This window comes from Nesoenas mayeri (assembly GCF_963082525.1).
Source record: "Nesoenas mayeri genome assembly, chromosome: 17".
In the NCBI taxonomy this organism is placed as follows: Eukaryota; Metazoa; Chordata; class Aves; order Columbiformes; family Columbidae; genus Nesoenas; species Nesoenas mayeri.
This window is the reverse complement of record NC_137565.1, coordinates 4,918,542-4,945,235: the sequence shown is the minus strand read 5'-3', so window position 1 is coordinate 4,945,235 and position 26,694 is coordinate 4,918,542. Positions and strand designations below refer to the sequence as shown.

General features: G+C 53.9%; 1 protein-coding gene across 1 annotated transcript in view; it reads right to left on the bottom strand.

The window, feature by feature from the left end:
- The window catches only part of CUX2 (cut like homeobox 2), a gene marked incomplete at both ends in the record, with an annotated part of 62,930 nt that overhangs the window by 1,610 nt on the left and 34,626 nt on the right, over nt 1–26,694 (bottom strand). Inside the window, 17 exons of the mRNA XM_080355569.1 lie at nt 317–590; nt 700–888; nt 1,096–1,365; nt 1,947–2,106; nt 2,498–3,261; nt 3,950–4,047; nt 5,125–5,713; nt 5,970–6,226; nt 6,346–6,404; nt 7,032–7,223; nt 7,709–7,813; nt 8,417–8,465; nt 9,145–9,211; nt 9,292–9,368; nt 10,163–10,283; nt 10,446–10,583; nt 14,880–14,958. Of these exons, the coding sequence (XP_080211695.1) occupies nt 317–590; nt 700–888; nt 1,096–1,365; nt 1,947–2,106; nt 2,498–3,261; nt 3,950–4,047; nt 5,125–5,713; nt 5,970–6,226; nt 6,346–6,404; nt 7,032–7,223; nt 7,709–7,813; nt 8,417–8,465; nt 9,145–9,211; nt 9,292–9,368; nt 10,163–10,283; nt 10,446–10,583; nt 14,880–14,958 (3,488 nt within the window). The remainder of the gene's footprint in view (nt 1–316; nt 591–699; nt 889–1,095; nt 1,366–1,946; nt 2,107–2,497; nt 3,262–3,949; nt 4,048–5,124; nt 5,714–5,969; nt 6,227–6,345; nt 6,405–7,031; nt 7,224–7,708; nt 7,814–8,416; nt 8,466–9,144; nt 9,212–9,291; nt 9,369–10,162; nt 10,284–10,445; nt 10,584–14,879; nt 14,959–26,694) is intronic.

Here is a 26,694-nt window from a genome sequence, read left to right as displayed (position 1 = left end):
CTCCTTTAGTTCAAAACCATCATCCCTTGTCCTATCACAACCAGCCCTGCTCAAAAGTCTCTCCCCATCTTTCTTATTGGCCCCTTTTAAGTACTGAAAGGTCACAATAAGGTCTCCCTAGGGTTTTCTCTTCTCCAGGCTGAACAACCCACATCAAGGTGGCTGCAATCCTGCACTTGGGGACCTCCAGTGACCATGCATGGGTATGCACCTCCCCATCTAGGCAAGAGGGACTGGAAGAGCTGGAAGAGGAACAGTGACACCACTTTTGGTGGCACAGCACCATCAGACGTCCAAAGCCCGGGAGCACTCGTACCTGTAGTTGTGGAACCAGTTGATGACAGTGTTGGTCTTGAGGTTGAGCTGGAAGGAGAGCAGCTCGATGGTCTGCTGGGAGGGGTAGGGTTCCAGCTGGTAGGCTTTCTTCAGGGCTTCCTTTTCCTCTGGGGCCAGCACCACCCGTGGTTTCTTGATCTGGAGGAGGCTGAGGTCCTGCGGCTGCAGGCCGGGGCTGGCACACTCAGAGCGGGTGCTGGGGGACTCGCTGTCCGAGCCGGCGCTCATCAGCCCGTACCGACGTTTCAGGTAGGCTGTAGGAGAGGAGACCCAGCTGCGCGCCGCTCGCGCCCCCAGCCCTGGGAGCCCACAGTGCCCAAGACCCTGGACCTGGGGTAGGGGATGCATCACTCTGACCCTCACCTTTCTTCTCCAGCTTCTTCATGTCACGCAGCTTCTCCACGTTGTGGGGGTCGTTGAGCCAGAGCTGCATGCGGACGAAGGGCTCCCTCCCCTTCAGGCTCAGCTTGTGCCACGGCTTGGGCCTGGAGAGGAGATCGGACACCGAGCCCTGCGTCAGGCCCAGGATGCTCTCCCCAAACAGCCGCTGGCCTGGCGGAGGAGAAGCAGAGGCGGTTAGAGGGAGGTAGAGCAGCAGGGGTGGGTGCTACAGCCCCCTACACGGAGGGGGTGCACCCCATTTCCCAGCCAGCCACCCCCCTGAACACCCGGGGGTCTGCAGCTACAGAAATGGGGGGGATGCATCCATGCAGCCTCACCAGTAGCTCCCGAAAACCCCAGCAGGGAGAGGATCCGCACCTAAATTGTTGTCCGTCAAGACTTCCTTGACCTTCTTGGTGATGGAGTAGGTGTCCAGCTCCGGGGACATGGCCACGATCTCCTGGATGCCCAGGGGTCCCTGGTTGTTGGGATACGTCTTCCCACCAAGGGCAGGCGTCGAGCGGCTCTCGGGCTGCTGGTTTTCTTTGCTGCTTTCCAAGGCCAAGGTCAAGGGCTCCTGGCAGCCCTTCTCTTGCTCAGTGGGGCTGGGGGGTGGTGAAGGGGATGGCTGGGGCTCCGCCGGGCTGGCTGCATGACACCAGGGGAGAGGGGTCAGTGGGGACAGTGGGAGGGGGAAGGTTATTTTGGGGGTGTCCATGGCTCTGCCCTCCAGAGAGAGGGGATGCCAGCTGAGATTTTCTGGTGGCTATGGCAAAGTTGGAGGAGCCGGTAGAATAGTTAGAGAAATAATATTAAAATTGTATCTCTAATATAAACATTAGAGATGTATAATTATCGATGTACAATAATATCGATGTATAATAAAATATATATTAGAAATATAATAGAAGTAATATTAAAAAAATACAGTTACCTCTTTATGCCAGGCACAAAGCCAAGGATTTTTGTTGTGGTTTTTCCTTTTTTTCTCAAACTAGATGACTTTCAAACTCATTTCTGACAAAATATCATTTGAGGATCTGTATAACAGCCCTAAATTGTCCAAGCGACTAAATATGCGGGTTCAAACAGATTGTATGTATCAGAGGAGAGGGGGACGTAAAGGGCTGCTCAGGTTCGGGGTGTGGACAGGGGTGCTGGGGGCAGATGCAGAAGTGCTGGGGACACCGATGGCGCGTGGGGACCACGGGGATGGCGGTGGCACTTACCCTGGGAGGGGGTCGGCTGCTGGCTGATGCCTTGGCCCAGCTGGTCACTCAGCCAGAGCTGCATGCGGATGAAGGGCTCCCGACCCTTCTGCGTCAGCTTGCTCCATGGCTTGGGCCGCGACAACATGTCACTCACGCTGCCCTGGGACAGCCCCAGCACCTAAGGACCACGCAGGTGTCACCCCTCAAGCACCAGGTTGCTACGACGCTCATGGCCCCACAGTACATCCCAGTCCCTTGGCCCCAGCTGCAGGTGCTGGGACCATGGTGGGTTGCCCTGGGATACCCAGTGGGCTGGGAGGATGGTCCCCGCAGGGCTCTGTGCAGGAGACAGGGAATTCCTGGTGGGAAGTGCCACCAACTAGTTGGTGGTGGCCACTAGGAGACTGCTTGGGGTTTGATAAGACCCTGAGAACTCAGCGTCCTCCAAGGGCAAACCCAATGGGGCGAGTGGGGTCCCTGGGAGGAGCTGGTGGAGGCCACTGATGAGCCCCGGGCTCTGGGTCACAGAGCAGAGGTGACAACAGACCTCCCCTTCTCCAGGCTGGTACCTTCTCTCCGAAGATCCTTTGGCAGATGCCATTCTTGGCCAACTTCTCCTTGACCTGCCGGGTCAGCTCCAGCGTGTCCACCTCCCTGTACATGTACATCTCGTACTGCTCCGGTGTCAGTGGCGGCACAGTGGGTTTGAGGGTCCGCGGCACGTAGGAGGGGTAGTAGGAGAGACGACCACCAGCCACCGATTCTGCACCGGTTCCCTCCACCTTCACCTGGGGCTCATCATCTGCTGGTGGCATCTCATCCTCATTGGTGCCACCTTCACTGGGCTCGCCCCGCGGCCAGCCCCGGCCATTGGCCATGCTGGAGTAGCTCGAGGAGGAGGATGAGAGCGAAGGCGAGACAGAGGTGTAGGGTCGGCTGATCAGGCTCCGCTCGGATGCCCAATGCTGGTCGAAGTAGGAACCAGCATCACCAATCTCCGACTTCACCTTCCGGATGATGCTCTGGACGAAGGCGGCGGGTGAGAGGACGGCCAGGGGGGGCTGTGGGGGACCGGGGCTGGCCCTGCTCCCCTCCTCCTGCTTGACGTAGGTGGGGACGATGTTCTGGTTGACGGTGGCCAAGGTGGAGCGCTCGGCGGGTGGCGTGTCCCCAGGGCGCCCCCTGCCCCCCGACTCCATCTCCAGCAGCGCCTGCTGCTGCGCCTGCATCTCCCGCCGCGCCTGCTCCAGGATGCTCTTGATGGCATCCTCCGAGCTGCTGCCACCTGCCCCGTTGGCCACCGCCTGCGACGCTGATGGCATTTTGGGTTCACCTGCAAAGAAAAGGAGTGAGGGGAGCCCTGAGGGGCAGCATATTTTGTTTTGCCATGTGGCAATAATTCAAAATGCAGGAAAAAAGGCATTTTAGCCCAGTCCAAGCTCAGAGCACTGTCCACATGAGTGTGGATAAGAAGGACCAGCAGCACCCACAAAACAAAAGCTATGACGCCCCCAGCTCCCAACAAGCTTCCTTTTTGACAACTGCAAAACAAATCCCATTACCAACAACAGCAATAAACAAACATGTTTATTTTCCCTGTCTGTTTTTCCACCGTTCCTGCCTAATTTAATTCTCTGGGATTCTGCTTTCTCAGCAGACTACCTGTTTTAATGTATTTCATTGCTTGTAATTGACTGCGAGCACAGCTGCCTTAATGATTCCCCGTGCCAGATGGATCCTGAATCCTCATTTAATCATCTGGTTTGGGGCAGGGAGGGGAGAAAAGGGTAGATCCAAAGTTTCTGAAAGCCCAGGTACAAACTGCACCGCACGGACAGTCCCTAACAGTATTCACCAGCATTTCTTCCCACCACATCCCAAATCTCCATGGGTGTCAGTGGGAGAAATACCAAATAAGGCCCATTTTGGCCCTGCCAGGGCAGGTCCATCCTGGGTGCCAGCTCCACCGGGACAGACCCAGGGCTCGGTCCCCCCAGGGCAATGCACATGCCAGCACTTACCTCCCTTCTGCAACTCGATCTCCTTCTTCGCCTGCTCCAAGATGCTTTTGATGGCATCGTCAGAGCCGGTCTCTGGCGTCCTGATCCGCGGCGTGATGCTACCTGATCAAAGAGGCAGGAAAACAGTTTTGTCACCGGTGCTGGTTTTACAAGCTCCGCTTGTATGTCAGGAAGTATTTACTGCTCCTCATGTTCAGTTATTTTTAGGGATGCTGGATTTAAGACAAATGTCACTCCCAATTAGTCAATAGCTGGAGCGTTGGGAGCCCTGGTAGCCCCGGCTGCCAGCTCCTGCCTCCAGCACGGTATCTCCTGCCCGCGTTGCTTGTCCCATCCAAGGGCATGCAGGGTGCTGAGCAAGATATGGGTATGGGGACCACGTCCCCACCCTGGCACCAAGTCCTCCTGCAGGTGAAGGATTAATGCTGAATCAGATCCAGGGCATAAATCAGAGCCCTTGGGGTTGAAATGCCAGCAGATGCATAGACCATAGAATCATGGACTCATTTTGGTTGGGAAAGACCCTCAAGGTCATCGAGTCCAACCATTAACCCAATCCTGAAAATAAACCATGTCCCTGAGAACTGCATCTCCATGTCTGTTCAGCCCCTCCAGGGATGGTGACTCCAGCACTGCCCTGGGCAGCCTGTTCCAATGCCCCACAGCCCTTTGGGGAATAAATTGTTCCCCAGATCCAACCTCAACCTCCCCTGGTGCAACTTGAGACCATTTCTTCTCATCCTATCGACATCGCCCTGTCCTGGTGCCACCGCAGGGACACAAGTGACTGGCCACCACTGGGACAGGGCCAGGAGCTGCTGTCCCCCAGCATTAAGACTTCATTATTTTAACAAAAAATTCCCAAGCACATTAATTCATACGCCACGAAACAGCCTAATGAATAATTAAATGGCACTTGTCAGAATAAATGAGTAAAGCACAGTTGAGGATGCAGCTTCCATGAGGGGTTGGTGTTAATCACTATTAATCTCCACCATTTGCCAGGGCTCCAGTGAGCGGGGGCACCAGGGACAATCCCCAAGTGACACCAGTGACTCTGTGTGCCACCACTGCCTGTCTTGCTGGCACACCAGGGGCTGGCGAGCGTCCCCACCACGGCAGAGAGCACCCCGGGTGTGCAGGGAGTGGATCGGGGCCACCCCAACCCCAACCACTCACCTCTCTGGCGCACCTGGATAGTCCTCAGGGCCAGCACGTTCTGCTCGTCGGAGAGGAACTGCTTCATCTTGATGAACGGCTCCTTGCCCTTCACCGTCAGCTTGCGCCAGGGCTTGGGCCGGGCCAGGATCTCGCTGACCGAGCCCTGCGACAGCCCCAGCACGTAATGCCCGAACACCCGCTGCCCGATGTTGTGCTTCAGCAGCTGCTCCTTCACTTGGAAGGCAATTTCGGCCGTGTCCAGCTGCTCCTCATCCACAGAGCTGCCAGTGCTGCCATCAGATGGTTCGGTGCCGGGGGGGCTGGCGGCTGGCACGGTGGTGGGGGGCACAGCACCACTTTTGGCCCCGAAGAAAGTAGGTGGTGGGAGGTGGGGGGTCTTGGGGTCCCCCGAAAGCCGCTCGCCCCCCGGGAACGGGGACAGTGAGAAATTCCGGGGGCCATCGGGGGCCAGGCCAGGGCCGGGCAGAGGTGGGACGGGAGTGGGGGAGGCGGGTTCGTCCACTGGGGCGTGCTGGGGGGACGGATATGGCTGCTCCATGCCCAGAGAATCCTTCCCTGACTCGTCTTCGGAGTGATCCTCCTCTAGAGATGAACGAGAGAGGGAGACACACTAGGGTTCCCCTCGCCATGGCCATGCAGTGAGGCATCTCCTGCCTCAGTTTCCCCAGGTGGCATCCCACGCCCTTGGCCATCCCCCCACCCTGCTGCTGCCTCCAGGCTCCTTCCCACAGCCAGGGCAGGATCCAGCCCTGCCATCCACATCCCCAGGGATGCTCCCAGTGGTACTGTGGATGCTCCTGGGGGGACCAACGATGCCATGAGGACCTGGGAACCTTACCAGTGCTGGCCAACAGGCTGGGCTTCTCCAGCAGGTACTTCTGCGAGGGGTAGAACGCCTCCTTCCCCAGCAGCAGGGCCTCCTCTGCCTTGGATCCGCTCTGCAAGGAGCCAAGCCGGGATGGGAAGGGGCAGCGGAGCCCCCGGCAGCGGGGCTGGCACAGGCACCCCAGCCCGGCGAGCGGGTTGGCACGTCCCGCGGCACTTGCCTGGGGGAGGCTGCAGCTGGCGGAGGCCACCTTCATCGCCTTCAGGATGCTGGGGGGAAACCAGGGGGGGGACACTTTTTGCTGCCATCAAGCTGCCGTGGGCACCGGCAGCACCCAGCCAGCCAGGGGACAGGAGGCAGCACCCATGGGTGCTGGTTGAGCCCATACCTCAGCTCCGTTTTGATCTCCTCATAGTCTGCCTGTGCCTGCAGCTTCTCCTCCAGCTTCTGCGGAGCAGAGGAGGGGGGTGACAAAATCAGAGGATGGTTGGGGTTGAAGGGACCTCTGGAAATCATCCAGTCCAACCCCTGCTAATGCAGGGTCACCAGAGCAGATCACACAGGGTCATATCCAGGTGGGTTTGAATGTCTCCAGAGGAGGAGACTCCACACCCGCTCCGGGCAGCCTGGGCCAGGCTCTGGCACCTCAAAGGAAAGAAGTTTCTCCTCATATTCAGAGTGTGTTTCAGTCTGTGCCCACTGCCCCTCATTCCATTGTTGGGCACCACTGAAAAGAGTCTGGTCCATCCTCTGACACCCACCCTGGAGATATTTATCACATAAACAAGGTCCCATCTCAGCTTCTCTTCTCCAGCTGAACAGCCTCAGCTCTCTTAGCCTTTTCTTGTCAGAAAGATGCTCCAGACTCCTCAGCATCTTTGTAGCCCACTGCTGGACTCTCTCCAGTATTTTGTCATTCTTAAACTGGGGAGCCCAGAACTGGACACAGGATCCCAGATGGGGCCTCACCAGGGCAGAGGGGTAGGACAACCTCCCTCACAGCCAGCTCTTGGTGCACACCCGGCATGGCCAGACCCATGTCCCCCCGCTCCCTGGCAAGCTCCTTGTCCCCACCTCGATGGCTTCGTTCTTGGCAGCCAGCTGTCCCTCCAGCTCAGCGATCTGGGTGGCCGAGGACTCCTCCAGCTCCTGCAGCGAGCTCTGGAGGTGCTGGACGTCCTTCAGGAGCCGCAGGATCTCCCGGTCCTTGGCGGCCAGAGCCGCCTCCAGCCTCGACCCTGAGCACATGGAATAGTTCACTTTGTCCTGCCGGGAGAGGGGACACTGTCAGCTCCTGGCCACCTGATGTGGGGACATGGGCCACCCTCCCCATCAGATGTGTCCCCATGGGGAGCAGGAGAGCCCAGGACTCAACCCTGCAGAACAGGGACCTAGGACCTTCTCTCTGCCCTCACAGGTCTCTACTGGGTGCTATGGGGATGCATGTCCCCCTCCCCGCAGGAGCCTGGGGCTGCAGGCAGGGCATGGCCAACATTCCCACCCCCATGGGGGAAAAACATGTCCTGGTCACAGGCATTTCGGGCTTGTTCCCAAACACGATGGGTGCTCTCAAATGCAAAAGGATGCTCCTGAATGCAACGGGGTGCTCTGAAGTGCAGTGGGGTGCTCCTGGCTGTGACAGATGCTTGCAGCCATGACGGGGTGCTGCTGGCTGTGATGGGGTGCTCCCTGCCCCGAGGGGGTGCCCCTGGCCGTGCTGGGGTGTTGCCAGCCCGGTGGGGTGCTCTCACCCCCGCAGCGCCCGTTGGGGAGCAGCAGGCCAGGCGCAGGGAGCTGTTCACGGCCGCCAGCTGCTCTCGCAAACTCTCCACCTCCCTCTGCGCCGCCTCCGCTCGCTGCAAGAGAGCAGAACGTGTGTCAGGCCAGGCACCCGTGTCTCGTCCCACCCCGCAGCGGGCAGAGCTGGGCTCAGGGACCTGCACCCGCCCGAGCATCCTGCTCCTGCCACCCCCACCACAAGCCTCCGCCATGTATTTCAGCTTCCCACATCCTGACGTGGTTCCCAATCCCAGTCTCTGGGTCACAGACCGCCTCCAGGATGGAGATTGCAAATTGCTCTTTACACTCCTTTATTATTTATTTGTACTTACATTTTGAGAATTAAATAAACTAATGAATAAGAGCAGTGAGGACCAGAAGTAATGACACCAGAAACCAGCCTGAGGGTGGTGTGGGTCATGCCATAAAACACCCGGGAGAGGCTGGAGGTGACAAACTCCAGCTCCAGCAGCCAAAACAGAGCCTGGCAGAAGCTCAAACACATCAGCAACCCCCAATATGGGGCAAGAGGTCCCACCAGGCTGGTTTGGAGGAGCCACTGGGTGAAGGAAACCAGAGACCCCCATTCGCAGGGCTTCCCAGTCCTGGAGCCTGGCCACCCATTTTTGGGAACAGACATCCAAGCCACATGGATGCTCAGGGTTCACCTCCCAGCTCACCTGGTTGGCTTTTTCGAGGTTCGTCATGATCATGGCTACTTCGTCTGCCCTGTGATGGGAAAGCAAGAGGCATCAGCTGGTCCGGAGGCACCGAACCAGCCCTCTAAGGCTGGTGATAGCTCCTGCCGGTGTCTTAGATATGGGGATCCCCCACAACCTGGGTGGGAAGGGACATTCAAAGCTCCCCCAGTGCCACCCCTGCCATGAGCAGGGACATCTGCACCAGCTCAGGTTGCTCAGAGCCCCGTCCAGCCTGGCCTGGGATGTCTCCAGGGATGGTTCATCCACCACCTCTCTGGCCAACCTGGGCCAGGCTCTCACCACCCTCAGGGGCAACAATTTCTTCCCCATGTCCAGCCTGAATCTCCCCTCCTTTAGTTCAAAACCATCACCCCTTGTCCTATCGCAACCGGCCCTGCTCAAAAGTCTGTCCCCATCTTTCTTATTGGCCCCTTTTAAGTACTGAAAGGCCACAATAAGGTCTCCCTGGAGCTTCTCTTCTCCAGACTGAATAACCCAACTCTCTCAGCCTGTCCTCCCAGCAGAGCTGTTCTAGCCTCGCATCATTTCTGTGGCTCCTCTGGCCCCTCTCCAACATGTCCAAGTCTGTCCTGTGCTGGTGACCCCAGAGCTGGACCTCAAGCCATTCAGCAGCACGGTGGGGACATCCCGGTGCTGCCACAGGCTGCTTGGCTGCCAACAACCTCTGGGCATCACCAGCAACTTACTTGGATGCAGCTTCCTCATCGTATTTACACCGCAGCCCCAGCAGCTCTGTCTGCGTGGCCTTCAGCGCTGGGAAGAGGAAGAGGAAGGTGAGCTCTGGGATGGAGGCTGGTCCCTCCCATGGCCGGCAGCCCCCCCGGCTCCCCTACCTGCATGGAGCACTTTGATCTTCTCCTCTGCCTCTCCCAGCCGAGCAGCCAAAGTGACCTGAGCTTCCTGCAGCCCCCTGCGAGACACAGATGTCACCACCGTGCTGGTGGCACCGCGGCCATGCCCACCCCACAGCCCACAGAGAATCCCCGCTGTGCCCCCCATCACTTGGTGACATCAGGGACAGACCCACCAGTTGATGCCGGGATCTGTTCAAGCCATGTTGCTCCCTGATGTTAAGGGATTTATTGCCCCGGATGGAAAAAAAATCACTTTGGGTTGAAAATGGCCCCGATCCCTGTGGCTGAAACCCCTGTGATAGGGGAATGGCTGCCCACCCCACCCGTAATTAATTGGAAGGGGGGAAGCAATCAGGGAAAAGTTATTCTGCGTTATTTATAGCCTGCACTTGCCAGGAACTTACAGCAGAGATCTGCAATTTAGGGTTTAAAGATTCCTCATTTGTTTCCCTGTGCAGTGTGTTAAAGAATAACAATGAAGCCACCGGGAAAGCCGGGAGCCTCCAAATTAAAAGGCCATTTCATGAGGATCATCTGCCAACCTGGATTTAACCCATTTGTCCGAGCAAAGCCACATGCCAGGGAGACGGCGTGAGGGGCCAGCAGGAGGAACCTGCCCCGGCTCTGCCCAAAAACCACCTTGAAACAGGTATGGATGGACAAATGGACACTCAAGTGCCTGAGACTGTGTATTAGGTTTATGGGCTGGATGCATCTGTCCCAACCCAGACAGCAAAGGAGGTGCAAAAGGAAAGAGGAGAGGGAAGGACAAACAGACAGCCCTGTCCAAGAGGGAGGACAGAGCCATGTGTGTCCCCTGCGCCCCAGGATGTCCCCGGTACTCACGTACTTTTGCTTCTCTGCCTCATTTCTCTGCAGCGAGGTTTCTGCGCACAGCGCTTTGCTGTCGATGCTGGAGCGCAGGGGCTCAGCTGCGAGCCCAGTCGCTGGCGACGTCCCCTCTCTGTGCTCTGCAGGGGGACACAGCCATGCTGGGGACAGCAGCCACGGCCACCAGGGACCATGGGCCAGAGGACAGGTCCTGGCCCTGAGACACTGGGGGTGCTCGGAGGCACATGGGGGGACTGTCACTGCCACCCTTGTCCAAGAGGGTGGCCGGCATCGGGGGGTACCTTTGGTGCTGATGAGCTCCGGGTGCTTCTTCCAGGGGTGGCCAAGGTCCTTCAGGGGGGACGGTTCAGGCTCGAGGCGCTGGAGCTGCTGCAGCCGGTCCTCCAGGCTCCGGGCAGCCTCCAGCACTGGCGTGGGGTCTGCGGGATGTGGGGTGCTGGTGAGGGGAGGGGTGGCACCCCCAGCCCTCTCCCACCTTCCCTGGGTGCCCACTCTCCTTGCCACCCACCCCAGGGCAGCCTCCCTCTGCACCCTGCTTAAAACCAGAGCACGTGCCCTCCCAGCCCCAGGGCACCCCATGGGGTGCTGGGTGACATGGGGACACCCTATAGAGTAACAGGTGCCATGGGGATACCCCTCAGTCCCGTGTTTTCCATCAACAGCCCCAAGAAACCAGTGGGGCTGCATGGGGGCATGACCTGCCCGAGTGAACTGGTGGCACCCGCGGCACCAGTGGCCCCAGTTTGGGCACAGACAATGGCGGTTTGTGCCAAGGTAAGCAGGTGCCTTCCGAGCCGTCTGTCTTCCCTCTGTCAGCATTACACCGTCATTAGCCGGTGTCTGCTCAGCAGGGTGTGCCATTATGTCTCCCAGGGCTGATGTAATTATACATTGACATAATTAACCCAGCAAGCCCATTAAGCAGGCCAGCTAAAAATTCATCTATAATTATTTGTTGTGTGCATGCTAATGAGTCCATCTGCACTGCCATTGTACAACATGAACAAATTAATTTACAAGTCTGGATTTTTTAATAAGTTCAAGAAAATGCCTCCTATTGAGCCAGGTTAATATAGAGGGTTTTTTTGTTGTGTTTTTTCTTTTTTTGATAAGAAGGAAAAAGAAAATAGATTTGAATTCTCCAGGGTCAAAAAGTTAGACAAACAGGGAAGTGGGACGGAGCAGGCACGCTACTGTACGGCATGGACGTGTGGCACGCATCCAAGGATAAAAAATAATAACAGTGATGGAAAAAAATAAACATAACAAAACAAACAACTGGCTGCCTCTACTCCCAACGGGACACAGAGCAGCTCTTCTGCTCAGCGAGTCCCCGGCTAAGATGGCAGCGGTGCAGGATGAAGGGGACCCGGTACCACTGTGGCCATGCCGCGGGATTCGGCCAGAGCTGGGCTGTGGGGACCCAGGCAGAAGTGGGTGCTGAGCCCAGCTGGCACGCCACTGGCTTTGGTACCCAATTGGTGACCCAGCTGGGACCCCCCTGGGCTGCTCACAGCATCCCTCGGTTCGGCATCCCTTGGCTCACAGCATGCTGGGGCTCGGCATCCTTCAGGCTGCTTCCCCACTCCAGGATGTGGGAACACACCATGGAAGGGTGTTGTGGAGATGCAGCGTGGTCCCCAACCAGCCTGGATGCTTTCACAGCCATTAATAACACCCGTAAGTACCCAAGCTGAGATAACGATACGGCTAATTAAATCCTGCGCTCCAGGGCCCCAGCTCACAGGCTGCGGGGGCCGGAGTTCCCCCTACGCTCCCCCGGCCCCGGGGGTGTTGCAGGAGGCTCGGTGCCAGCCTGTGAGCTGCCTCCGCAGGGATAAACGCTAGGGCAGCCCTCGCCTGATCCATGCCGGCAACTCCTCTCACCTCCATAATGAGAAATAACACGGGAGGAACTGGCCTGAGTGATAAAGCTCCAGGGATTTTCCTCAGGACAGCATTTCCCCTCCCGTGAAAAACAACCAGGGTGATCCCCCAGTGGGCTGCTCCCTGCATGGAGCCAATATCCTGGGATGAAGCAATGGGAGTGGAGCTTTTAGAAGGGAAAAGAGCAAGCGATGCTCCGGCTCTGCTTCCTACATCAGTCTGCAAAATACTCAGCTGGATTAATTACACTGTCCTAATACTGCACTGTTCCACTACCAGGAAAACGCTGTCCTCAGCTGCGGGGACAGCTCTGCCACCGTGTGCGACGTGTCCAGATGCACCAAGGAGCTGCTGGGACCAGGCAACAAGCTCACACCAAGCTGCACCATGTTTGTACCAAGATTATACCACACTTGCACCATGTTTGCACCAAGATCAAACCACACTTGCACCTGCAGGGCTGGAGAGTGGATACGCTTGACACCAAGCATGTAATCTCCTCGTACCAAGGCACTGTGGATGCCACATGCCGTCACACTCTGAGCCACATGGGAGGGCTTGGGATACTGCCCACGGTGCAGGGGACGGTCCCCCCAGCATGGATCACAGCCCCCATCAGGACAGGTTAGAGGAGACGGCGCTGACAACACAACCAAGCAGCCATGAGCCCCGTGGCACAGCTGGGTGACAGGTGACACGAGAGAGGGATGTGACAAACAAGACTTTGTGGTGCCACACACCCACCGACGGCACAACCAGCTCCTGGAGGAATCAGTAAATCACTGCTGCAAAGTGGAACACGCTGCCCATGCAGGTCTATCTATCGCTCCATAAGCTTGCCCACTATATATATATATACATACACACACATATATATATATATACTTTTTTTTAAAGTTTATATAATAAGTGCTGCCACTAGCTGGCGTTATTGGCTGTCCTTTAGTGGCACCGGCAGTGCTGCAGCAGGGATGGGGGCGGTGGGCAAGGGCCTCTCCTGGTGTCCCCAGCCCCAGCATGGGGGAGCAGGGCTGGAGGGGCCTTTTCCCATGCTGGATGGTGTCTGAGCCACCAGCAGACCCGCTCCCGGACACCCCACCACAGCATCAGAGCAGCTGGAAGCACCGTGTGATGGTGGGATGCGGCAGGAGGTGTCTGGGGTGCTTGTCACCTTCTCCTGAGCACACAGAGCTCCAGGGAGCACCCGTGTCCCCAGGGACCAGTGCTCATCCCTGTGCCAGAGACTGGCCACTTGGCCTGGCCTTTAGCAGGTGACATGCCGGTGACATCTGCTCCACACTGCTGGCCAGCTCCAGGAACAGGGGACACCCATGGAGCACCCACAGTCCATCCATGGTGCACCCATGTGCATCCCTGATACCTCCCTGGTGCTGACAATTCTCCCACTGGGGCAGCATCTCCTCCACCCCTCCATCCCAACCTGCTCCGACACATCCAGCGGTGCCCTACGAATCCCTCCACCAGCCCAAGTCAGCCTTAAATCAAATCATCCCCAACAACAATGACATTAATTATGCTTTTAACACATTTTACTGCTTCCCCCCCTTCCCTTCACGCCACATCTGTGTGAACAATATCCAAAAGATTTACGGTTTTCTCCCGTAATTACAGACACACAGCCAGCTCACTTATCAAAATACTTGCTGAGCAATCAGGCTTCGTAACAGTCTCTGCCAGAGATTTGTGTTGACAGCAGCCATTCAAAGCAAAAAAAAATGTCGAATCAGGACTTATGTGGCACTTGTCAAGTATTCCACAAAGAGTTCGGCTGTCGAGAGACACACGGACACGTTATGGACAGGGACAGAACGACGGGGTGGGAGGACTTGGGGAGGAGAAAGGGAGCCAGAGATGGATGCTGCAGGAGAGCAGAGAGAGGGGAGGAGGACGAGGGGGTGCAGAGATCCCGGGGAGCAGTTTTGGGGTGTACATGTGTGTGCATCCATGTGCATGTGTGTGCACGTGTGTGCAAGCAGGAGGAACACGGTGGGTGAGCATGGGGACATTAGGAGGGAAGATAACAGGGTTCTGGAAACCAAGCTGACATTTGGTTCTTGTAACACAGGAGAAAATTTAATGAGGACAAAAATATGTCTCCCTAATTCCCCTAAGAAATCATTAAAACATTTTGTTATTCCTAAATGTCTGGAAAATGAATTAGTGGCCCTGCAGGAGCCCTTCTACGCATCTCCAGCCGTGTGCAGCTCGCCATGCCGGAGGATGCTCCGTGCCTGGCACAGCCGACACCCCCCGCTCAGGGCGTGGGGGAAAGAGGGGAGCAGCGGGGAGGGGGATCCCAGCCCCTCACCCAGCCCTAGCACAGCCTCTGCCAACACAAGCCTCAGAGCTGCTCCGTGCCTCAGTTTCCCCCTCCCAAGACTTCAAGCGGTGCCCCAAACCGGGTGTAAAGTCTGGCACAGCGCAAAAACAGGGAGAATCCTCCCCAGGCAGTGCCAGGAGCTGTTCTGTGAGCCGGCGCTCGGTCACTTCGGTTAACTTACCGTCAAACAGACACCTGGGGATAGCCGCAGTGTTACTACAAGGGCTGAGCAAATGTATTCCTTTCCTAATGTCAAGATGCATTTGGCTCAGGGGCTGAAACACAGCGATGGCAAAAGCTGCTTCCTCTCCTCTCTTCTTCGGCCAGTATTTCCAGAGCACCATGCGCAAGCAGAAGTCGGTGATGCCAGCGGTGCCGGGGACAAGGGACAGGGCTGGCGGCGATGCCGCGGTCCTCGCTGTCTCCTCTCGGCACTGGGGCCGGCACGCAACTCGTTAGGCAGCCAGGTCGCCACCGCGTTGCTTACCTGGAGCTTCAATTAATTGCTTGTACACGCTCAGGAAAGCCGTCTCAGCCTCCTTGCTTCTCTTACTAAGTGCAATCACCTGCAGGGAGATGGAAAAAGGGGGTGAGAGATGGGTGCCAGGCCACTGGGACAGGTGTTGCCTGTGGTCGGCACTAGTGTCCCCCCGGCATGGCTCCGTGCCCGCTCTGTGCCCCGCGCAGCCGCTCGCTGCCTTTGGCTAAACTCCTCGTGCCGCTGCCGTGTCACATCGCCCTGAATCATTGATGTGCTCTGAGTAAATGAAAATTATAATTTAATGTCAGCGCTTAAATAAGAAATAAAGAATTCTAGCTGTTGTTGTGCTCGCTGGGCCAGATCCGGCACACAGCCGCCCTCCCTGGCACAGCACGGCCGGGGCAATGTCATGGGCAGGAGTGATGCTGGTGCTGTCCCCATGCACCAAGACAGGGACACTGAGCCCCTGTCCCCCTTGGCTGCCAGGGTGCCAGTGAGGCTCACACGCTACATCGCCAATAACCGAACAATGTATTAATGTACCACATACTCCCATGCAATATTGATGAGCATAAATCATTTAATCCCCCTAATTTTTCAAGGTGTGCCGATGCCTCGGGGCGGGGGCTGCGGCCCACCAGGCTCTGGTCCACTTGGTTTGCCGAGGGTCCCCTTCCCAACCCCGCGCATCCAGCCCCACCAGCAGCAGGTGGGATGGGGACACAAGGACCTCTGTGTCCCTGCTGCCCCGGGTGCACGATCCAGGGATGGAGCTGACCCATTCCCAGCCAGAAAATACCAGTCTGATGCAAACTGGGCACCTGTGCCAACTGGTGATGGAGGAAGAGGCACCCACCCAGCATTCAGTGCTGGCAAACGCACTTTTACCATCAGCAGACGAGTCAATTAAAACACTTTTAAGCCACCGATGGGCTAATTGTCAAAGGAAGCTGAACTTCGTGCCTCAGCCTGGTGGCAGCTCCCATGCCGGAGCATCTTTTCCCTTCAGCCATCCTCCCAGTGCCAGCGGGGCTCCCGCCATCCCAGATTGCGATTCCTTGTCATTCAAACCCAAAGCAAACGGCTCATTTGTAATCCAGCAGCCACCTGAGCAAATCGCCTTCTCCTTCCCAGCTCGCAGGCACTGGAGCACAAAGATCATTTTTCTATTGTTAAAATTGTATAAGCCGGGCTTTTTATAGCCCCTCGTACACAAACCTACTTTCTCGGCGCCACGCTTCCAGCAGAGGAGGAATTTGGGGGTTTTTCTTCAGTGTTCTGCAAAAATGCTTGGCTTCAGGGTGTTTTAAAATAATAACAATAAAGTGGGGAGGAGGGGGGAAGGCGAGGAGCAGCCAAAGAGCAGCTCTGCCAGGGAATGGCAGCAGGACAGCGTTGCATCTGGTGTTGGGGTGACACAGGGAGCTCCCCCACAGGTCCATAAGGATGCAGAGACATAGCAGGGCTAGGGGGCTCACTCTGTGACCCCCCAAAATCCTGAACCCTTTGGAATTTGCACAGAGGAGGAGCAGGAGCAGGCACAGCCCATGGGCAACAGGGCTCAACCAATGATTTTGGTTGGAAAAGACCCTCAAGACCATCAAGTCCAAGCGTTAACCCAACCCTGGCACTGCCCCATGTCCTGAGAACATCATCTCTGTGTCTGTCCAACCCCTCCAGGGATGGTGACTCCAGCACTGCCCTGGGCAGCCTGTTCCAATGCCCCACAGCCCTTTGGGGAAGAAATTGTTCCTAATATCCAAACTAAACCTTCCCTGGTGCAATCTGGGGGCCATTTCAGCCCACGTCAGCACCGGTGCATCACCAGCGTGGTACATCGGCAGGACGGTGAGCCAGGTGTCCGCTCTGCTCTTTCAGAGTCCCACTAAACTTCAAGAAAAATGTCAGTGAAAAAAGAATATATCTATATTTAAAATTTTCAGCGACCTTTTCTGGATATGGATAATTCACCAAAATGCCAGAGGTGGTTCCTGCTGGAGCAGCTCCATGTGCTGCACCAGCACAGCTCAGCCCAACCCCAAAACTGCTCTTATTCTGCATGTAGAGCTGAATAAACATGCAGAAAAAGCCCACATCAGTCCTAAAATCAAGGTTTTGTAGAAAAACCAAACTAAATACAGGGTATTTAAGAAAAAATGGACTAAATTTGATACTATACTGCTTTGAAACTGGGTCCATATTTTTGAAACACACTGTGTTTGCTCCCTTGGGCAGAAGCTGGGCCAAACCCTGTGTCCCCACCCGAGAGTGCGATGTCACCCTGCTAAAAAGAGGAGAAAATTGCTAAAAATAGGGGGGCTGAACATCCTCGCAAGCTGCCCCAGCTCCAGGGGGTTGAGACGGCGCCATCCCCGCTCCCCTCATCACCACAACACCCATCGGCAACACCGAACCTGCTGCCAACCGCTCTCCCTCCACCCGCAAAGCCCCCGGCGAGCTCTGCCTCTGCATTATATATCAACATACTATTAATTTCTATTCCCCCCCGCCTCCATCTCCCTCCGCAGCATCCACGGGCTCAAGGTGAGGCACGGGATCGCCGTCGCGTGATGAATTACATTTACGCGCTGGGTCCTTTTCATGGCTGGTGACTTTCCAGCAAAGCAATTATCACTGCAGAATGCGTAATAGCCTAATTAATTACTATTGTCAGGCTGGCCTCTGTGCCATGATTATACCTTCCGAAGCCAACTTTTTAAACATTTGGAAGCAGAAATATTATTATAATTGACTGACAAAATGGTAAAACTCCCCCCGGCGCAGCCGGTCGTCCTCCCGGTGCGGCGGCGAGGACCGACTGTCTGAGCACCTCCTCTCCAAAGGCGCGGGATTTGCATCGCACCGGCGGTTACATCCATGAGATCAAGTGCAGGATAAGTAGTGGGTTATTTCCATCTAAATACTGGTGGCAGTAAACCACAAATGAGCTCTTTTTCAGCAGAGAGGAACAGCTGTTGGGGGGAGAAAGCGGCAGCAGAGACCCCAAATGTTGAAGAAAACTGATGAAAAAATACATTCAAGCTTTTACTATTTTCCTCGCTTTTTTTTGCTGATGTGTAAAGAAGTGAGGGAGAGGGGGAGGGCTGTGGAGGGAGCTGCTGTCCCAGGGGGAGCTCTGGGTGACGGGGGCTGGATCCCCCACTTTGTGCCAGGTCCTTTGCTGCCTTCCTGGTGCCCCATGTCTGACCCTGACTCCTTAAACCCATTGCACATGTGCACAGATCATTGTGCACCCACAGACCCATCGTGCAAACCCATCACACACATACAGACCCACTGCACACCCGCACAGACCCATTGCGCACACACAAACCCATCGCACACCTACATTGCACACGGACACAGACCCCTTGCACACCCAGAAACCCATCACACAAACCCATCACACTCATATAGACCCATTACACACTCACAAGCCCATCGCACACACACATAAACCCATTGCACAAACACATCGCACACCCACACAGACCCACCGCACACATGCATGGACACATCATATACATGCACAGATCCATCGCACACCCACACAGACCCATCACACACCCACAGACCCCTTGCACACCCACAAAAAGCCATTGCACAAACCTGTCACACATCCACATAGACCCATTACACACCTGCACAGACCCATTGCACACCCACAAACCCACCGTGCACCCACAACACAAACCATCACATGTGCACGAATCCATCACATACGTGCATGGATCCATCACATATATGCACGGATCCACTGCACACCCACACAAACCCATTGCACACGCACCCATCATACACTAACACCACCATTGCACACCCATCCCTTCCCACTCCCAGCCCGTTCCTCCAAAGCCAGAAGCAGCTCACAACGTTTTCACAAGGCCAAAAAGCAATTCACGTCAAAAAAGATCAATAATATAAAAATAAAGCCTGAGAACTCTAGTTAAAGGGAACGTCATAGAAATATGTTGTTCACGTTCATGATTTGGAGATTAAAAAAAAAAAAAAGAATCGATATAAGTTCTTCAGATGATGTTATTTCTAATGAGAAATATACCGAGACTGCTGCAAATAACTGCTTAACAGAGGAAAAAAATGCATTAATAATTTACTTTATAAAGCATAGGATCCCGAACACAAGAAAATTGCTGCTGGTTCTTAATTTTGTTGTAATACTTCCTGACAAGTTCAATGATGCTTTGGCGAGGTTCCTGAGAGCAGAGGCAGCGGATGCTCAGCTCATTAGGTTATGTTTTGCCCCCTTTTTCCGCAGCATCCCGACCCCGCCGGCTCCAGGAGAAGGTGCTTGAGCTCTTCCCTCTTTCATGACGCAGCAAGCGGAGAAAATATTTCAAGCTTATTTTACTATCCTCACTAACATAATTTAATACTTTTTTTTTTCCCCACTGGCTGTTTTTTGAGTTTTTTTTTTCCTTATTTTTTTTCAGTGCATTTGCTGACAGTTGGCAACTCCAAACCATCTGCTACCAGCGCACACACTGAAACGAAAAGCTCCAGCATCGAACCCAACGCAGCTCAAAGGAGCCGGATGAATATTGACCAGCGGCATGAGAAAGTGCCACCCGGGTGGGTTAATTCCCAGTGGGGCCGGATTTATCGTGAGCCCAGAAAATTATTACCCTGCAAAATCATTTTCTCCGCATCCCTGGCGCTGATGAAGTGGGGTGACGAGGGGGTTCTCGCTGGTCCCTGGGTTTGGGATGGAGCCAGGATGGCCCCAGCACGTGGGTGCACCCCGAGCATCGCAAAGTTTCACCTCCCATTTAGCAGAACAAAACTTTTAATTTAGATGTTTTCATCTATCTATCAGAGTAAAAAAAAAAAATAAGTTTAAAATAATGACTGTAATAAATGAAGGTAATTAATTGTAGTTTGTTCCTTTACTGTCTAGTCAGCTTAATTTTACCTTTTCATCTAATAATGAGAAAATAATTTTTGTGCTCTGAGGGTTAATGATATGTAACTGCAAGAGCTGCTAATTGCATGTTGCAAACTATTCATCAAAATCCCCATCTGCGCTACTTGATTATGTTTGCTAAATTATTGCTTTGAATTATCTTTCATAAAGCAACTTTTGTAATTAGCAGGGCTTTCGCTTTGCTCTTTTCTCTGTTGCAAGGATATTCAAACTTTGTCCGTCTCAAGCTGTTGCCATTAAACTGCCGTCATGGGCGGCTTTTGGGGAGAGAAAAAACCTGCCCTTTAGCTAATCATGGGGGGGAAATAAAAACCGGGTTTATTCTCTGCAGGTACAATTTATTCTCCTGACCCTGCTCCTCCTTCCTTGAAGAAAAATAATACATAAGAAGGATGTAGAAGCCTAAATGTATCGCCATCCATCACTGCGCCATCTCGGGCTCCTTCCCGTGACGCAGGTGATGCAGCGCCCTGCGCTCCATGGTTAATATTCATGGGGAACGCTGAAAAGTAGTGGGCTTTGTGGGGAAAAAGATATTGAAGAGGCTTTTTAATACATTTGGAGAAGAGAGGAGGGGAAATAAAAGGGAGGATAGAGAGGGGGGAAAGAGAGCGCAGGGAAGAGAATATTTAAAAAGAAAAAATATAGAAAAAGAGGAATAACAAGGAGAGAAAGAGACAGGGAGAAAGTGGAAAGAGTAGAAAAAGGGAAAAAAGGTAAAAGAGGGGGAAAGAGATGGAAAGAAAGGGAAAGAGAGAGGGAAAGGGTAAAAAAATATTTACAAATATAAAAAAGAGAAAAAAAGAGGAAAAAGAGAAGTGGATTAAAGAGGAGAAAGAGTGGGAAAAGGAAAAAGAGGGAGGAAAAGAGCATCCAGGGCTCCGCCAGCCTGGCCCCAGACACCGGTGTCCATCCTGCACCGCCTGGCACTGGAGCAGCCCCGAAACCAAATCTCAGGGGAGCAGAATCCACCTTTTGGGATAAAAATTCCCTCAAAGCCTCTGGAGATCTGGGAATCGAGTCCTGGTCTCCCTTACACCCCCATAAATCCAGAGCCACTCGAGCAGAGGGACCGGCCGGGGCTCCCCAAAGGATGTCACTCATATTCATGTAGTGGATCTAATGAAGACTATTGGAAAAAATGCAGTATTTAAAAGACTGAGAATGTATTCCTATTGTTATCACTCTCTTTTATGTGTTTATGCATAGTGCATCGGAATGAATCAATACTGGATTGCCCTATAAATAAATGAGCATATCAGTAAACCCAGTAATAAAATGAAGTGATGAAAAATATGGAAATCAGTCGCATTTGTGTAAATCCACTTATTGTTTACTTTAATATTTTCTCATGCAGTTTCGGAGCTCCAAAGAGACAGATTTAAAATCAGGTAATGCTCAGCAGATGACAGATCCTAATGTGTTGCTGCTGGCAAGCGCCGAGTACCGGCAGCTCTCCGGGGGTTTCCATCGAAGCACATTAGAGGAGCAGAGAACACGGCCCCCAAAGAGCGAGCACTAAAAACCCAGAGAGAAGAAGAGGTATCGTGAAGAAGAAGAGGTATCCTGAAGGGCAATGCATTTCTCAGTGGCATCAGGGCCCAAAGCCAAGGCATCCACGGAGCCTCTGGGGATCTGGAAGGGGCTGGGGAGCACCTGGGTCAGGCTGGAGGATGGAGAAGGGAGATGCCTTCTGCAGCAACACGGTGGGTTTGGGACCATGTTGTCCCACCCTGGTGCTCAGCTGCTCATCAGACTGCCCATTGCAATCTCATCAGATTGCCCATTGCAACCTCATTGGTGTACCCCAGCCATGTCGTGGCATCTCCTGGACATGGTGCTACACCTCCTGGCCACACTGTGGCAACTCCTGGTCACATCATGGCATCTCCTGGCCACTCCATGGCACCTCCCAGCCACACCACTGCATCTTCGAACCATATTGCAGCACCTCCTGGCCTCACTGTGGCATCTCCTGGCCACTCCATGGCATCTCTTGGCCACACCACAGCACCTCATGGCGATTTCATGGCACCTCCTGGTCACATTGTGGAATGTCTTGGTCATGCCATGGCACCTCCTAGCCACATCACATCATCTCCCGATCACACCACAGCATCCCCTGGCCACATCATGGCATCTTCTGGCCACCTCATGGCATCTCCAGATAGCGATGGCTCCTTCCCCTGCCTGGAAGCTCTCCAGGCAGGGCCACCATCCCCGGTGTCCTGCAGGGGACATCAGGGAGGTCACCAGCAGCAGGGCCGTGCCTGTCCCCCTTCCCACGGTGGCACAAGGACCACCCAGTACTGGCAGTGAAGGCAAAGCCAATGGATTATACTGGATACAGAAACCTCTCAGGGGTTGGGGACAACGACCTTGTGCCTTGGCCACAAAAAGCTGGGTCCAGTCTGTCCCTCCCAGGGTTCTCCCGTTCCCATTTCAACTCCCCAAGAGCTGTCGGGGTGGGAAGGGGTTGAGATCACGCCTGGGACTGTGGGGGTGATGGCAGGTCCTGCCCACCTCTCCTCCGAGCATCCCCCTAGAACGCTGCCAGCTTTTCCTCCCACCTGGGCAGAAAACACCCCTCCCCGCACAGCCTGTGAGGAAAGCTATTTTAGAGTTGCTCTTTTCTTTTTTTCCCCCCTTGTAGTCTTTTTTATCATTTTAAAAATTCTTTTTCTAAACAACACATCTCCCCCCATCTGGGCTGCGAGATGGGTGCCAGCATCTCCATGCCAAATGCTCAACGTTTGCTTTTTATAAACGCCTCGAAACCCAAAGTTTCCTCCTGCGCTGCCAGGATGCATCCAGGCGAGTGCCACATCCCAGCGGATGCTGCACCCCCCTGCAAAGCCCTTGTCCCCCAGTTCTGCCCATCCAAAGGAGCTACCGGGGGTAGTGAGAACAAAAAATCCCCATAACACAAGCTTAGGGGCTATAATTTGTCTTTGTGGCTAATTAGCCTCCCTTCTTGTTAGTCACTTACATCTACGGTTCTCAAAAATCTAGTTGTCGGGGAGGGAAGTCCGCCATCCTGCCGAGTTAATTCCCTAACAGCAAATCTCCTGTACCTCAGGTACATTTTTCTTAAATTCCCGGCTGAGTTCAATTAAATGTTTATGAGACTGTGCGCTTTCCCCCCGCCGCGCTGCCAGCACTGAAGCAACAGAATTAAGCTCCTTCTGGAACAAAACAAAAACAAAAGGAAGAGGGGGAAAAAAATAGAATAAAGGTGGGTTAGGAGGGTTGGGTTTTAGGATTGCAGGAATATCATTCTCCTGGACTGAATTTGCTTTGCATCGCACAGCCACGGCGCATTGGCAATATTGACATGGGGGTTTATATGAATAATTGAAGAAATTCTGTATTCCCCGCAAAAGAAAAGGCAAGCCGAGAGGGTTGTTGAGATAATCAGGAGCTCGCTAATCAATATTCTCAGCCCCAGCCTCCTCCTCGCTTCTCCAAAAGGAGCAGTGCCATAAGCTCATCAGTAACTGTAAAAAAAACATCGCACTCCGAGTGTCAAAATAGTCAAGCACAGCATATTGTATTGCCAGATTTCCCTCCCGGTCCACCCCGGTGCCAGATTACATCCATCAGCAGGGAGGGAAGCCGTCCAACGATGACTTACTTACGCTTAAGTGTTCATAAATAAGGTTTTTAAGATATAGATTGCTTTTTAATTTTGGTAGAATGTGGAAAAAAAAATAATGATGGGGTAGATGCGATGTGAAGAGACCTCGCGGGTGCTTGGCTGTGCTGAGGGATGTCCCAGTCCCTATCCAGCTTGTACCGTGGTGAAAAGAGCCAGAAAAATTTACGCGGCCACCGTAAACTGTGGCAAAGCCTTTGTCTGATGGGGAGATACGGCAAGAGACCATATCCCCGCCATGAAAACCTCATTAGACAGACTCTAATTACTGCCCTGCAGTCGGAGAGAAGAGACAGAAACCATAAAACCTGAGCAGGGGGAGAGGCTATTAATTGCTTTTTGATAAATTGGGGGCCGAGCTGCTGGTGGCGGAGGTGGGGAGGTGCCTGTGTGGAGCTCCAGCCAGTGGCCACATGTGTCCCACCCCCAACTCACCCTCTCTGAGCACCCCCACCCGGCTCCCAAAACAGGCACTGTTGGGGCAAATTGGGTTTGTGACGGAAGGAGCCATCACCACCAGGATCAGCAGCTGGTCCCAGCTGCAGGACATGCAGTTTGTACCATCACCTGCAGTTTGCTCCATCCTCACATCCCACCAAAACCTTAGGACCCTGACCACAATCCTACCTGTGGGGATTTACGCCACAATTGCCTAAATCACAGGAGACCAGTTCCTTCCTCCCTGGCATCACCAAAAACCCACCCAGCTGTGCCGTGGTACGTTACAGAGCAGGAGATGTGGGGCTAGGCAGCCACCAGCATCCCCTGCTACATGGGCCATGGGGCAGGCGGGGTGACCCCTGCCATCAATCACCCCTACACCTTATGTAAATCCACGATGCTAAAGATGTATGGAGCCAATTACCAGGGGTCACTGCTGGGTGTAAAATTCAGATGACGAAGCTCCCAGTCTCAAATGAATTTGTGCAAGATTGCGAGCTTACTGCCTTTTATTGGACAATATAAATATTTCACAGTTATATAAAAAAATATCGGTTAGAAAGCAGATAAACCTGAGCCCTGTGTGTCTGTAGAGAAGCATGGAGAGAAAAACGGCTGTCAGCATCTTTTTAACAGCTTTTTGGTGCGGCATGGGAACACGGGTCATAAAGGGGGTTTGAGGACCATGGTGAGACCAAGGGGACCCTGGGACCCCCATCCCGGACTCACCATGGCTGGGCCAGGAATGGGAGCGATGCCGGTGGCGCAGCCCGGACACACGGACAGTGGCGTGGTCCAAGGCTGATGGATGCAGAAGCAGATGTGGAGACCTCGGAGGCCCAGCACCGTTCCCAAGAAGCAGGTGCTGTCCCCAATCCTGGGGCTGAGCCTGTGCCCACCACAGAGGATGCTCGTGGGGGAACAGTCTCAACACATAGATCAATCCCAAATGCATTTTCCTAACAGTTCTCCCCTACCTTTTCCTTCTGGGATTGTATCTGTCCTCATCCTCAGCCTCTTGTGCCAGCACAGGACATCCTTATTTCACACTCACCAATATACCAACCCTTCCCCATGACAAAGCAGGAAAAAAGAAAAAATAAAAAGCCTATAAGAATCAATACCCCTTTCTCTTTCTCTCTCTCCCTATATTTTATTAAAAACTTTAGCATCAATATTAATGTTTAAATCCTCACCAAGCTGAGTTTAATTACCTGTAACTGCATCCACAGCTACGTGGACTTTGCTCCTCACCACAGTAAATACAACCAAGAGGGAGCAGTGCCAACATCTCTGAGCGTCACCTTTCCGTCCCCATGGGAGCAGCCACATCCAGCCCCCCATCCCTCAACAGCATCACCGGCCACACGGGGAGGGGACGGCGGGTCATGGAGCCACAGTGTGACCCAACCAGGGATGGAGCTGAAAGAAGGGGAAAATAGGGATCCTGGGAAGAAAATGATGCGTAAATATAAAATATATGGGCCTTTTGCTGCCAAAAGGAATCTGATTTCAGCCACTACATGAATCATAACATTTGGGAGGGGGAAGGAGGGAGAAGTGTTTGAATGGAGTCCATTAGTGGCTGAGGACGATGAATGACTCGCAGGCAGCAGGAACCGCTCCTGCGCTGCCGGCACATTCACGGACGGTTGGCACAACGGGCTGGGAGCTGCTGGAGAAACCACTGGGGGCTGGGACCAGACCCTGCTTATCGCCCCCAGCAGCCGCCTCCTCCCTCCGCCTGCTGTGCCAGGAAGGAAAAATACGATTTTGTCGTGTTTTCCCAGCTGCTTTGGCCGTGTCGCCCTCGCACACACGCGGCTGGATCCTTTAACCACCAGCACACACGGGCACAGCAGCCGGGAGGGAGCGCGGATCGGTCCCCTGCTGCCACCCATCACCACCGATGGTCCAGGGTCCCACAGCGCAGATGCTGAGCCGTGAGGTCTCAGCATCTAAAATGGAATCGGGGTTTACAGTGCGATATCAAAAGAGCCGTAATGGGATCTCGCAGAGGGCAGAGACTTGAGACGCACAGCAGATTTCCATTCCCAGGGAGACAGGGAAAAGCTGTGTTTTTTTAAGAACTCACATATCGAGGGATGCTATTTCACAGGTTGTATTGGTGGCTGCCCACGAGCAGCTCCAACACCCCCAACTTCTGCCCTCCTGCTTCTTACCAGAGGCCAAAGAGGAGCTGATGGACAAGGCCAACCTGGTCCTGCCCCCACGTCCCTGCAATCTCCCCCACCTGCTTCTCCTTCATCCCACAGCCTCAGCTTCGTTAAAGCCCCTTCCTCATTACACCCACTACAGTGGTTTCCCAAAGCCAGGGCTGGGGCGGTGATAGTAGCGTTCGAGGGCTACACTTCCAGAATAATATTCATTACCATATTCATTCAGTGTTTATCTCACAGATGTACGGATCCGTTACAATGGAGAAAAAAGAGAACTCAGAATTTGTTCTCAAAAGATATTCAAATTAGTTAATCAAGAGTCCTTTTATTACGTGTCTCATGTACTAGCAGCAACTATCCATCGAGATAAATGATCAGCTGCTAATAACTGATTACATTGCAGCAAGTGTTTTCTTATCCCTATTACCACCATGTTTAAAGACATTTTATAAATTTCTAATTATTGTAAATTGTTTCTCCTTTTGAAAACATCTTCCCATAGTCATCAGCTGTCAATTTTCCCTGAAAATCTCTCTCTGCAATGAGCTCATAACAAGATGCTCGGGAAGCAGAGAAAACCCTTCCCGGCTCCCAGCCGGCTGG